This window comes from Carlito syrichta, unplaced genomic scaffold (genome assembly GCF_000164805.1).
Source record: "Carlito syrichta isolate Samal-C Ts95f unplaced genomic scaffold, Tarsius_syrichta-2.0.1 Scaffold312719, whole genome shotgun sequence".
In the NCBI taxonomy this organism is placed as follows: Eukaryota; Metazoa; Chordata; class Mammalia; order Primates; family Tarsiidae; genus Carlito; species Carlito syrichta.
This window is the reverse complement of record NW_007256815.1, coordinates 503,731-517,897: the sequence shown is the minus strand read 5'-3', so window position 1 is coordinate 517,897 and position 14,167 is coordinate 503,731. Positions and strand designations below refer to the sequence as shown.

The 14,167-nt window shown below is 45.0% G+C and overlaps 1 protein-coding gene across 2 annotated transcripts in view; it reads left to right on the top strand.

The window, feature by feature from the left end:
• Positions 1–14,167, top strand: part of HSF1 (heat shock transcription factor 1) — a 32,198-nt gene that overhangs the window by 13,834 nt on the left and 4,197 nt on the right. For both annotated transcript variants that reach the window (XM_008069988.1, XM_021718559.1), the window contains exons 2-4: positions 12,792–12,900; positions 13,336–13,472; positions 13,693–13,817. In XM_008069988.1, the coding sequence (XP_008068179.1) occupies positions 12,792–12,900; positions 13,336–13,472; positions 13,693–13,817 (371 nt within the window). The remainder of the gene's footprint in view (positions 1–12,791; positions 12,901–13,335; positions 13,473–13,692; positions 13,818–14,167) is intronic.

Here is a 14,167-nt window from a genome sequence, read left to right as displayed (position 1 = left end):
TTCAACCTGTAATCCCGTGCCTTTGGGAAGCTGAGGTGAGTGGATTGCTTGAGCCCGCGGGTTTGAGACCCGCCTGGACAACTTGGCGAGACCTCATCTTTACAATAAATCAAAAAATCAGCCGGGCGTGGTAGCGCATGCCTGTAATTCCGGCTACTCGGAAGGCTGAGGCAGAAGGATCACTGGAGCCCAACAGGTCGAGGCTGCGGTGGCCGGGAGTGGCCACTGCACTCCAGTCTGGGCGACAGAGTGAGACTCCAACTCCAAAAAAAAAAAAAAAATACGGTAGGCTGGGCACAGTGGCTCATGCCTATAATCCCAGCACTTTGGGAGGCTGAGGTGGGAGGATTGCTTCAGCCCTGGAATTTGAGACCACCCTGGGCAACAGCAAGACTTTGTCTCTACCAAAAACAAAAAAATAGCCAGGTACGGTGGCACATGCTTGTAGCCCCAGCTTCTCAGGAGACTGAGGCAGAAAAATCGCCTGAGTTCAGGAGTTTGAGTTTGCAGTGAGCCCTGATTGTGCCACTGTGCTCCAACCTGAGTGAGACTTCAACTCAAAAAAAACCAGAACAGTCATTTAAAAAATAAAAATATGGTGAATGAGCTGAGTGTGGTGATGTGAGCTAGGCATGGTGATATATGCCTCTAGTCCTACTGACTCAGGAGGCTGAGGTAGGAGAATCACTTGAGCCCAGGAGTTTGAATCCAGCCTAGGCAACATAATTAGACACCCCCACCTCAAAAATATATATACATTTTGTGTATATATATATATACACACATATATATACACACACACACACACATACATTATAGAAGACTCAATAAAGCAGTTGAAAGAAGGTTGAGAAAATAATCCAGATAGTAGAAAAGAAAACAAAAGACATGGAAAACAAGAGCAGATATTTAAGATAATTAGTGGATTGGTTCAAGAGCTCTTATATCTAACTAACAGAAGTCTTAGAAAGCAAGAAAAAGAAAATATAACAACTATTACAAAAGGAGAAAATCAGGAAAATTCCCTGAAGCAGAACAGTCTGAGATTTTAGATGTTAAGAGCCTTCCTGCTCTCTAGCCCAATGAATGTAAGAACCCATTACAAAGCTCATCATTGTGAAATTTCAGAATCCTGGGGACAAAGTGAAGGTCATTATTGTCCTAATATTTTTCAGAGGTTGAGGGAAAGAGTTTACGTACAAAGAATTAGGAATCAGATAGCTTTGGACTTCTCAAAGCAACCCTGGAAGCTTCAGAGACTATGATTGATACCAAGTGTCTGCTATCTGTTGCCCATGAGCCAAATCCAGCCACTGCCTACTTTTGTAAATAAAGTTTTATTAGCACATAGTTACCATCACTCGTTTACATTTTATCTATTACTGCTTTTGTGCTATGAAAACAGAGTTGAGCCAGGCAGTGGTTCATATGTATAATCCCAACACTGTGGCAGCCTGGGCCAGGAGGATTGCTTGAGCCCAGGAGTTTGATGCCAGCCTAGACAATATAGCAAGACCTCGCCTCTACAAAAATAAAAATAAAAAATTAGCCAGGAATGATGGCATGCACCTATATTTCCAGCTGCTTGGGAGGCTAAAGCAAAAGGATCACCTGAGCCCAGGAGTTCAAGACTGCACTCCAGTCTGGGCATGAGAGTGAGACCCCCAACTCAAAAAAAAAATAGAGTTGAGTACTGAGCAACAATACCATATAGCCTACAAAGATGGAAATATTTACTATCTGACAGTTTACCCTCCAAAAAAATGTTTGCCAACTCCTCACTTGGAGCTTAGAAAATTCGAGGTTCTGAGGGGAAGGATGTTCTGGTTCCAGGTAAGATCAAGTAGGCACCCTCCATCCTGTCTCTCCCACTGAATACAACCACAAAACCTAACACGATGCAGAAACTATTTGAGGATTCCAAGAAGTACATAGTAGCATATAGATTGGCAAAGAATACCAGCATATGCCAGGCTTGGTGACTCAAGCCTATAACCCCAGCACTCTGGGAGGTGGAAGCAAGAGGATTGCCTGAGCTTAGCGGTTCAAGACCAGCCTGAGCAACACGGCAAGACCTCATCTCTACAGTAAATCTAAAAAATTAGTTGGGCATGGTGGCACATACCTGTGGTTCTAGCTACTTGGAAGGATGAAGCGGAAGGATCACCTGAGCCCAGCAGGTTGAGGCTGTGGTGGCCATGAGCATGCCATTGTACTCCAGCCTGGGTGACAGAGTGAGACTCCGACTCAAAAAAAAAAAAGAATACCAGAATATGAAATATCACTACACTGTTGGGGAGTTTACTGCTTTTCTTCCTTTCATTACCCTGGCTTGGACTTAATGTACCCTGAGCCCAAAAGTGAATATTGGTGTGGGCAGGGGAAGCTATCTGGCTATAACCCAAGGAACAGAAAAGAATCTCCAAATGCTCAAAGAGAATGGAGTAATTTCCCTGCTTTTTCTCTCTCTGCCTCTTTTTCCCTCCATCATCTCACACCCCAGCTGCAGAGATGGCAGTGATGATGGTGGCAGTGCAGGTCCACTGGCACCTAAAACTCTGAGGGAAGGGGCCCTTCGTCTACATTTGGAGAGTGTTCCCAAGAAGATGAAGTGAACTCCCATTGATCTCTCCCTTAGTCACTTCCCCACCCCAAGTGATCCAGACACAAAAGCATTCTCAGGAAGTGCACAGCAGAGCAAACAAAATTAAACCCCAGCTTTTTGGCCAGAGAACTAAAAAGTGGAGCCCCAGAGACCTGGAAAGTACTGTGAAAATTGCAGAGAGGGAGAAGCTTGAGAAGGTGATCCCAGAGGGCAGTTTATGAACTATTGGGCTCACTCCCAGACTGCACGTGTGTACACATTAGCTGATCCTGAACGACCTACAAAGTACTTTGAGAACCGAACTGCAGAATAGAACACTGCCCAGATGTCAGACTGGCCACCAGGCACACATGAGTCAAAAAAATTTTTTTATTTTGAGTCAGAGTCTCACTCTGTCACCCAGGCTAGAGTGCAGTGGCACACTCATGGCCACCGCATCCTCAACCTGCTGGGTTCAGACAATCCTTCCGCCTCAGCCTTCCATGTAGCTGGAACTACAGGCACACTCCACTACACCTGGCTAATTTTTTGACATTGTAGAAATGAGGGCTCGCCATGTTGCCCAGGCTGGTCTCAAACCCGTGGGCTCAGGCAGTCCTCTTGCCCCAGCCTCCCAAAGTGCTGGGATTACAGGCATGAGCCACCGCGCCCAGCTGAGACAGATCTTAATAGCATTGCAGAGACTTTGAAAACAAAACTGACATTGACGCTTCAATCCACAGAAGACTACTCAGAATGTAGCTGAACCCAACCAGGTTGATTGCTTGCTAAAACAGAAATTTCAACATTCTCTATAGGACTTAGATAAGATTCAGACTCTTAACAAAATAATCACAGTGTCCAGGTGTACTCATTTTACATTGGTGCTGGGTGACTGAAAACAGAAATTTCTTGTGTCACAGTCCTGGATACCAGAATCAAGTTGTTGGCAGGGCCATGCTCCCTCTGAAACTGTAGTAGGAATATCCCTTACCTCTTCCAGCTTGGGGTCAGTCTTTGGTGTTCCTAGGCTCATGGCTGCATGACCCTAGTTTCTGCCTTTGTTGTCAGCTGATGTTCCCCCTGTGTATCTCATCTGATTTTTTTCTTATAGGTCATCAGCCTATAGGATTAGAGGCCCTCTCTACTTCAGTATGACCTCATATTAACTAATTACATCTGTGGCAACCTTATTTCCAAATACAGTTACATTCTGAGGTACCAGGGGTTAAGACTTGAACATACCTTTTTTGTGTATGGTGGGAAGAACACAATTCAACTCATAACATCAAGATACAATTTGTGAAAGACCTTTACAATGAAAACTACAAAACACTGCTCAAAAAACCTAAGAAGATACAAACAAATGGAAAAATATTCCATGCTCATGGACTGAAAGAATTAACATTGTTAAAATGTCCATCCTACCAAAGGCAATCTACAGATTTAATGCAATACCCATTAAATTACCAACATCATTCTTCTCAGACCTGGAAATGACAATATAGAAATTCATATGGAAGCATAAGAGACCACAAATAGTGAAAACAATCCTTAGCAAAAGAAACAGCTAGGGAGGCCTTACACTTCTAGACTTCAAGCTGTACTATAAAGCTACAATAATCAAAACGGCCAAGTATTGGTACAAGAACAAGCATATAGACCAATGGAACAGGGAGATTCTAGAAGCAAAACCTCAATTTTTCAACCAGCTCATCCTTGACAAAGCCTCACCAACAACCAATGGAGAGAGGAGAACCTATTCAGTAAATGGTGCTGGGAAAACTGGCTGACCACATGCAGAAGATTGAAACAGGACCTCTATCTATCACCATACACAAAAATCAACTCTAAATGGATGAAAGACCTAAATGTAAAACCTCAAACTATAAGAATCCTAGAAGAAAATTAGGAAACACCTTACGGAAATTGGAACTGGTAACCAATTCCTGATCAACTTTCCAAAAGCGAATGCCATAGAAGGTAAGGTAAACGAGTGGGACCTCATCAAATTGAAAAACTTATGCAAAGCAAAAGAAACGATCAAGAGAGTGAGGAGACGGACCACTGAATGGGAAAAAATATTTGCCCACTGTAAATCTGGCAAAGGCCTGACATCCAGGATCTACAAGGAACTCAAACATTCCAAAAGGAAAAAACAACCCTATTAAAAAGTGGGCAGGCCAGGCCTGGTGGCTCACGCCTATAATCCCCGCACTTTGGGAGGCCAAGGTGAGAGAATTGCCTGAGCCCGTGGGTTCAAGACCAACCTAGGCAACTTGGCGAGTCCTCCTCTCTACAATAAATCAAAAATTAGCTGGGCATGGTCGCTCATGCCTGTAGTTCCAGCTACTTGGAAGGCTGAGGCAGAAGGATTGCCTGAGACCAGCAGGTTGAGGCTGCAGTGGTCGTGAGCAGTGTGCCACTGCCCTCCAGCCTGGGTGAGAATGAGACTCTGACTCAAAAAAAAAAAAAAAAAAAGTGGGCAAAAGATATGAATAGACACTTCTCAGAAGAAGACATACACGCAGCCAACAGGTTCATGAAAAAATGGTCAGCCTCTCTAATCACCAAAGAAATGCAAATTAAAATCACTGAGATACCACCTAACTCCAGTCAGGATGACCATCATCAATATCAAAAAACAACAGATGGCCAGGCTCGGTGGCTCAGCCTGTAATCCCACGCCTTGGGGAGGCCAAGGTGAGAGGATTGCCTGAGCCCGTGGGTTCAAGACCAACCTAGGCAACTTGGCGAGTCCTCCTCTCTACAATAAATCAAAAAATCAGCCAGGCATGGTAGCGCATGCCTGTAATTCCGGCTACTTGGAGGGATCGCCAGAGCCCAGCAGGTCGAGGCTGCAGTGGCCGGGAGCGGCCACTGCACTCCAGTCTGGGCGACAGAGTGAGACTCCAACTTAAAAAAAAAAAAAACAGATGCCGGAGAGGATGTGGGGAAAAGGGAATGCTTCCACACTGTTTGCTGGAGTATAAACTAGTACGACCTCTACAGAAAACAGTGTGATGATAAAAATTAACCTTTCATACAACCCAGCAATCCCCCTTCTGGGACTGTACCTGGAGGAACTCAAATCACTATAAAAAAGACACCTACACACACATGTTTTATTGCAGCATTATTCACAATAGCAAAAACATGGAATCAACCATGCTACCCATCGAAAGTGAACTGGATAAAGAAAATGGAATATTCTTTATACATATACATTATACATTGTACATTATACATATACACAATTGAATATTACACAGCCATAAAGAAAAGCAGAATTATGGACTTCACAGCAACTTGAATGGATTTAGAATCTATAATACTCAGTGATTTATCACAACAACAAAGATCTGAGTACTACATGTACTCACTCATAAGCCGACACTGAACATTTATCAAAATACTATAAGAAAGGGATTGGCAGTAGTGGGACACTGCGGGGGGGGCACATAACATCAATAAGGGTACCCAAGCTTTACCTGCACAATGACCACTTAAGTACCTGAATTGTATTCCACATCTTTTTTTTTTTTGAGTCAGAGTCTCACTCTGTCGCCCAGACTGGAGTGCAGTGGCCACTCCTGGCCACCACAGCCTCTACTTGCTGGGCTCTGGTGATCCTTCCGCGTCAGCCTTCCAAGTAGCTGGAATTACAGGCATGCGCTATCACGCCCAGCTGATTTTTTGATTTATTGTAGAGATGAGGTCTCGCCAAGTTGCCCAGGCGGGTCTCGAACCCGCGGGCTCAGGCAATCCACTCACCTCAGCCTCCCAAAGGCGCGGGATTACAGGCTGAGCCACCGAGCCCGGCTCTATTCCACATCTTTAAGATAAAAATAATTTTAAAAAAAAATTTTTTTTTTTTAATTTGAGTTGGAGTCTCACTCCGTCGCCCAGATTGGAGTGCAGTGGCCACTCCCGGCCACCGCAGCCTCGACCCACTGGGCTCCAGTGATCCTGCCGCCTCAGCCTTCCAAGTAGCTGGAACTACAGGCGCGCTCTACCATGCTCGGCTGATTTTTGATTTATTGTAGAGATGAGGTCTCACCAAGTTGTCCAGGTGGGTCTCGAACCCGTGGGCTCAGGCAATCCACTCACCTCAGCCTCCTAAAGGCGCGGGGTTACAGGCTGAGCAACCAAGCCCGGCTAAAAAATTTTTTTAAGATACAAATTTGTTACTCAGCTTACATACATACTCACCAGAAAAATTACATGGGAAGAGACAAAAAGATGCCAATGACTGAGATGATACAGATATTTAAATTACTTTAAAGCAGCAATTATAAAAATGTTGCAAGAAGCAAAAGTAGACTCTTAAAATGAATATAAAGAAAATCTTTATATAAGAAAATATAACTTACAAATAAGAACCAAATTGAAATTTTGGGACTAAAAGTTACAACAATCAAGGAATACTAAATGAGGTGAATAGCAAAATGGAGATGACAGAAGAAAGTCAATGAACTTGATAATGGAGCAGTAGAAAGTATCTCAATCTAAAAAGTTTGGTAAAAAAGTGAACAGAACCTCATGTACTTGTGGGACAACACCAAAGTTGTGACATTAATGTCATCAGTGTCCTAAAAGGAGAGTAGAAATAACTGCAGAAAAAATAGTTGAAGAAATAATAGCTGAACACTTAAATATTAGGCAAAAGATATAAGACGATAAGTTCAAGAAATCTAGTGAAACTTAAAAAGGATAAACCCAAAGAAATTTACACAAGATGCATCACAATTGAACTTCTCAAAATTAAAGACAAATTTAAATTCTGAAAACATCCAGAGTAAACACATTATTGACACGACTCACACGACTTGTATATTTCTCATCAGAACCCATGGAAGCCAGAAGGAAATAGAATGAATGAACTGTCAATTCGGAATTCTGTATTCCGGGGTCAATATCTTTCAGTATGAAGGTGAAGTAAAGAATCCTTAAATAAAACTAGAATGTTGCTAGCAGATCTTAGACCCTAGAAGAATTACTAAAGGAAGTTCTTCAAACACAAGGCAAATGACACCAGGTGAAAACTTGGAACACTGGGAATGAAAAACAGTATGTTTTAGTTAATATGTTGTAGTATATCTGAATGCTTGCCCTTCCCCTCTCTGTTTTTATTTGTTTATTTGTTTGTGACTTGGACTACTTTAGTGATGTCTGTTTTTCTTTGATCTCTGTTTACTGCTTCATATGGTATTATACCCAGCCTGGAAGCTCCATTAACCACTACTTGATTGCTCTGTTATTTTTTATAATACCCTGTGGCACAAGTTGTTCAGCAGCCTAATCTAATTAAATTTGCATGGTGGTGAGGTTTTTCTAGTTTGGTTGGGTTTGGGTTTTGGAGGGGGGCATTGTTGGATTGCTGTTGGTTTGTGGGGATATTTTGTGGGTGTTTTTAGCAGTGGTAGTTTTTGAGGTCAGGCTTAGGTTTGTAGTTTTTGGGGTCAGGGTTAGGTTTGTTCTGACCCTAGGAAGACTTCATAAATTTTCTCCTTCATAGCTTTCCCACAAGCCAACCTGCTGTTTAGCTGGTTACTTTCTTTTTTCCCCGTTGGGGTCTCCCTCTGTTACCACAATCACAGCTCACCGCAGTCTCAAACTCCTGGACGTAAGCAATCTTCCCATCTCATCCTCCTGAGTAGCTGGGACAAGAGTTGCATGCCACGTATCTATTTATTTTTTTGTAGCGAAAAGGTCTTGCTACGTTGCCTATGCAAGTCTTGAGCTCCTTCCATCTTGGCTGCTCAAGCAGTCCTCCCACCTTAGCCTCCCAATGTATTGAGATCACAGGCATGAGCCAACATGCCCAGCCTAAAGGAGCTGTTATTTGTAAGTGCACTTTTAGGCTTGAACTTTGAAGTAAAGTGAGTTTCCTTGGTGAGAGCTTCGGAACTCTTTCCTTATCAACTTCATCTCTCCCTGGGAAAATTCTCTGTGCTGCTACTCTGGGCACTGGACAGGGCAAGTAGCCTCTGGTTTTCTTGGTCTTGCTTTCCCAGCAATGATAGCTCTACCTTACGTGCATGTTGGGGGGAAGGTGATCAGAGCCCTGGTGTTCTCAGCCTACTGTGTCTGGAGTAGAGCCTCCTTTCTGTCATTGGGGGCAAGGTGGAAAGAGGGAACCCTTCACCTCTTGGTCACTGTCACCAGGAATTTAGCCTCTTCAACTTGAAATTAGAGAGGATAAGAAATTTTGGTGGTCTGACCATACCAATGTGCTACACAGTAAGCCATGAACTGAGGGATCCCCATCTTCTTGGCCCTACCCTCCCAGAGAGTAGCATCCATCCTGGTGAGCTGGGGTGAGAGAGAGGGTCAGTTGTGATTTAGATGCCACAGACAGTCACTTTCCTTTCTTTCTTATTTTTTTTTTTTAAATTGAGTCAGAGTTTCACTCTGTCGCCCAGGCTGGAGTACAGTGGCACACTCACAGCCACCACAGCCTCGACCTGCTGGGCTCAGGCAATCCTTCCACCTCAGCCTTCCAACTAGCTGGACCACAGGTGTGTGCCACCATGCCCGGCTAATTTTTTTATTTATTGTAGAGACAAGCTCTCGCCATGTGCTCAGGCTAATCTCAAACCCCTGGACTCAGGCAGTCCTCTAGCCTTTGCTTCCCAAAGTACTATGATTACAGGTGTGAGCCGTTGCACACTGCACTCACTTTTCTTACTGAATTTTAGTAGTTACTGAATAAGTATTTTTTTATTTGTTATGTACCTTTAAGACAGTTTCCAGAAACTTTACTTGGTTTAAGTAAGCTTTGTTTCACTTCCATTAAGCTCTTTAAACTGTCATACCAGAAGTGGAAATCTCTCCTTCATTTTCAAAGGATAGTTTTACTGAATGTAGAATTCCTGATTGATATGGGTTTTTTTTCTTTTAACACTTTTACTATGTTATGTCACTGCCTCTGTGGATTTTGGTAAGAAACCAGCTGTTAATCTTACTAAGGATCCCTTGTTCACAATGAGTTTGTTCTCTCTTGCTGCTTTCAAGATTTTTCCTTTGTCTTCTGCTTTTGCCAGTTTTATTATGAAATGTCTAGGTATGGACTTCTGAGTTTATCCTACTTGGAGTTGTTTGGCTTCCTATATGTTTTTTACCAGATTTGGGAAGTTTGGGGCCATTTTTTCTTCATATAGTCTTTGTTTCTTTCTCTCTTCTCTTTCTGAGATTCCCATTATGCATATGTTGTATGTTTGAGGATATCTCACAGGTCTCTGAAGTTCTGTTCATTTTCATTCTTTTTTCTTTCCTTTTCTCAGACTGGGTAATCTCAATTGACCTGTCTTCATGTTTGCTTATTCCTTCTCCCTGCTCAAATCTGCTCTTGAGTCCCTCTGGTGAATTTTCTTGATATTTTCTATTTGGTAGGAAGTCTTTCTTTTTTTTTCTTTTTTTTGAGTTAGAGTCTCACTCTGTCGCCCAGACTGGAGTGCAGTGGCCACTCCCAGCCACTGCAGCCTCGACCTGCTGGGCTCCGGTGATCCTTTCGCCTCAGCCTTCCAAGTAGCTGGAACTACAGGCGTGCACTACCACACCCGGCTGATTTCTTTGATTTATTGTAGAGATGAGGTCTCGCCAAGTTGCCCAGGTGGGTCTCGAACCCACAGGCTTAGGCAATCCACTCACCTCAGCCTCCCAAAGTGCGGGATTACAGGCTGAGCCACCGAGCCCGGCTGGAAGTCTTTCTTAAACTTTAGTTCTTTAGATATGGTTTCCTCTAGTTCTTTGAACATATTTTAATATAGTTAAAATCTTTGCCTAGTGAGTCCAGTGTTTGGACTTCTTCAGGAATAGTTTCTACTGATTGTTTTTCTGTGTATATGTCTTACCTTCTTATTTATTTGCTTGTCTCATAATTTTTTGTGCATATCAGATTTCTAATTAATGTGGCAACTCTGGAGATTAGATTCTCCCACTTCCTCAGGATTTGTTGTTGTTTGTTGTAATTTTTATTTGTTTGGTGGCTTTTCTGGACTAATCTGTGAAGTCTGTGTTCTTTGTTGTTTATGGCCACTACAGCCTCTGTTCTTTTAGTTTAATTAGATAGTGATGGGACAGAAATGTCCTTAAATGCCTGGATCCAGTCAGTCGCTTAGTCTTTTCTGGGAGACTGTGTTTATATGTTGGGGCACATCTTCAATACTCAGCCAGGCAGTTGACAACCCTACTTTGTCTTTCCATTCGTGCTTATGTAGAGCCTCAAGGCCAGCCAGAGGTAAAAGGTTGGGACTTTCTCAGGTCTTTCCTAAACATGAGTATGGCACTAAACGTGCACGTTGCTTCTAGATTCACAGGAATTTTTCAGAGTCCCTAGTGATATCTCATTCACCAACTTTCCCTTTTATGTTTTCTAGTCAGTCTATTGTTTGTACTGTTATATACTGCCTCAGGAGCCATAGCATTAAAAAGAAAATGAGACTCCAACTCAAAAAAAAAAAAGAAAAGAAAAGAAATTGCCAGGCCAGCCATGGTGGCTCAAGCCTGTAATCCCAGCACTTTGGGAGGCCAAGGCAAGAGGATTGCTTGAGCCCAGGGGTTCAAGACCAGCCTGGGCAACTTGACGAGAGCTCGTCTCTACAGTAAATCAAAAAATTAGCCAGGCGTGGTAGCATGTGCCTGTAGTTCCAGCTGTTTGAAAAGCTGAGGCAGAAGGATCACCTGAGCCTGGAGGTCAAGGCTGCGGTGGCCGTGAGCATGCCACTGCACTCCAGCCTGGGTGATAGAGTGAGACTCCAACTCAAAAAAAAAAAGACACTCCAAGGAAAAAGGCTTTTTTACCCTGGGAGAGCTTCAAGTCAAATGAAAGACAGCCTTGTAAGTGGAATCTTGCAGGGAGCTGCCAGACGGGTCAGAAACTGACAGTTCCCTGGGAATGAGGCCTTGAAGGAGCTCCAGCCCCACCCCACAGCACAGTGGTTCCCACAGGGATTGCAACTGTTGGTTTTCAAGGCTGCAGGGGATGAAGTGGAATAGAGCAAGTTAAAATGCCACAAAGCTCACTGTTCTTACTGAGATTCCACTGTTTTTCTTGGGTAAACACGTTCTGCTGCAATTCTTTGGTGAATTTGCAGAGTTCTGGAGAAGTTGACTTGACATTTTTTTGCCATTTTTCTCCTTGCTGCTTTGGAGTCCCTTCCTCCACTGTTTTCACTTCCTTTACATGTTCATGGCTATGTTTATTTTTATATATTTGTATCAAAAAGCAGCACTCCAATTCGAGTTCAACACTGCAGAGGTCTTTCTGGTTTTTCCCTGTCCACATCTATAACTCCTTCTCTGGCAGGATTATTCACTGGGACAGTCGCCCTAAGTGTGGACTGTCCCTTCACCTCCTCGCCACTCTCTGGCCCTGCTCCAGTTCCCCCTTCCCTGCAGTGTGGGCTTTTCTCCATGCCTGTCAGTCTTTGATGCCTCCAGCCTATAGAGGCACCTACCCTGTCAGCTTCTCCCAACAGCTTGGGACTGAGTTCAGGAAAGAAATGGAAGACCATATATGCAATTTTAGAAAAAAATTTTTTGTAGAGATAAAGTCTCACTATGTTACCCAGGCTGGTCTTGAACTCCTGGTTTCAAGCAATCCTCCCACCTCAGCCTCCCAAAGCACTAGGATTACAGGCATGAGCCACCATGCCTGCCCAAGTGTAGGCCATTTTGACCATCTTGTCTCACTTACCAAAAGAAGAATGAAGTTGCATTTCTGAACACAACTGTGTTTTCCTCAGAATAACAGTATTCAGTTCCCATTTCCTTGGCTGCCTCAATTTGGGGTCTTAGCTGTCCTTAAGGAAAATTGCTAATTAAAGCTAAATACCAGTCCCCTAGAGAATGGACCTAGAGTTCTGCAGGTGCTTCACGAAGGTAAACTTTGCATCTAAGAACCTCTGGAACCCTTGGGGAGGTATTCCCCAGCTGTGAGGAAGACTCTACCTGCCATATGCCTCCCACCACCCAGTCCTTTGCCTCATAATAAAGATACAGGCTAAGGGGCATAGATGAGGCACATCTGGCTGGTAGTCCCAGGAGCGAAATCTGCCTCCTGCCAGTCCCTCTGGGACCCCTGTGGCCTCAGCCTCATAGGGTGAAAATGTGTGCTACTTGCTGCATAAGGAAGGGGTGCCTCAGGCCACAGGCGCCTCTGCTACTTGTCACCACACATAACCTGCCATGTATCTCCTGGCAGAGCGGGAATAGCTTCCACGTGTTTGACCAGGGCCAGTTTGCCAAGGAGGTGCTGCCCAAGTACTTCAAGCACAACAACATGGCTAGCTTCGTGCGGCAGCTCAACATGTGTGAGTACGCCTCCCTTCTGGGCAGGGGAAAAAGGGGGTCTCCTCAGGGAGGCTGGCTGGCTAGGTGGGGGGTATAAGGAAGCAGACCCACAGATGGTAGGAACCCAGCACATTGACCCTGTGAGTGAAGGATAGTGCCTCCAGAGTTGCCAGGGGCATGGCGTGGAGCCCCTTAAGCCTGGGGGCCTGGGACATATTGCTTCGTGGGAGGAAGAGTCCTGTGCATGTGAACCAGGGTCCCCAGGAATGAGCTGTGAAGCCCTAGCCAAATTCCCATGTGCATCGGCCAGGAAAAGCCATGTGGGGACATGGGGTTTCCTTAGACCAAGACCACCCAGCCACCACAGGCACGGGGCAGACGGGAGCAGTGGCCTGGCTGTGAGAGGAGTCCAGTCTTGGCCTTAGGCAGAGCTGCCCCATCCCTGTTGTGTGCAGACGGTTTCCGGAAAGTGGTCCACATTGAGCAAGGTGGCCTGGTCAAGCCAGAGAGGGATGATACCGAGTTCCAACATCCATGTTTCCTGCGTGGCCAGGAGCAGCTCCTCGAGAACATCAAGAGGAAAGTGACCAGTGTGAGTTGCCAGCTTCACACTCAACCTCCCCTGCACCTCGTGGCCCTCCTTGCATCCTTTCTGACTCTTCATGTCTACCCCATTCCTCATCAGCCGCCTCCGGGGCCCTCCAGATGCCAGATCCTCCCCCTCTTCCTGGGGGTCTGGCTGCAAAGTGGGAGCCCACCAACCTCCAGGGCTATTTCAGTGACTCTTGCTCTCTCTTCTCCCTGGCACCCAGGTATCCACCCTGAAGAGTGAGGACATAAAGATCCGCCAGGATAGTGTCACCAAGCTGCTGACAGATGTACAGCTGATGAAAGGGAAGCAAGAGTGCATGGACTCCAAGCTCCTGGCAATGAAGCAGTAGGTCCTGTGCCAGGGGAGTGTAGGTGGTGCCCAGTACCAGCCAGCCTGATCTTGTGTGCATAGACCCTCCAGGTCCCTCCCCACAGGCCAGGGCTGGCAGGCGCTGCCCAAACAAGCCTTGTGGCTGGGTCTCCTCACTGCTCTCTTCTCCCTCCTGGTGGCACCATCACACTGCACAGAATGTCACTATTTCTGCCTGCCTCCACCTCAGGCCTATGGGGCAAGAAGCATTTCAAGTTCCTTTTGGAGCCTTTGCCCTTGGCATGTGTCTGGGCTCTGCATAACCAGCCCTCTGATGCCTTCCTCAACCATGACCCCATGGTTCTAGGGGATCCTTCGCAAGGGGC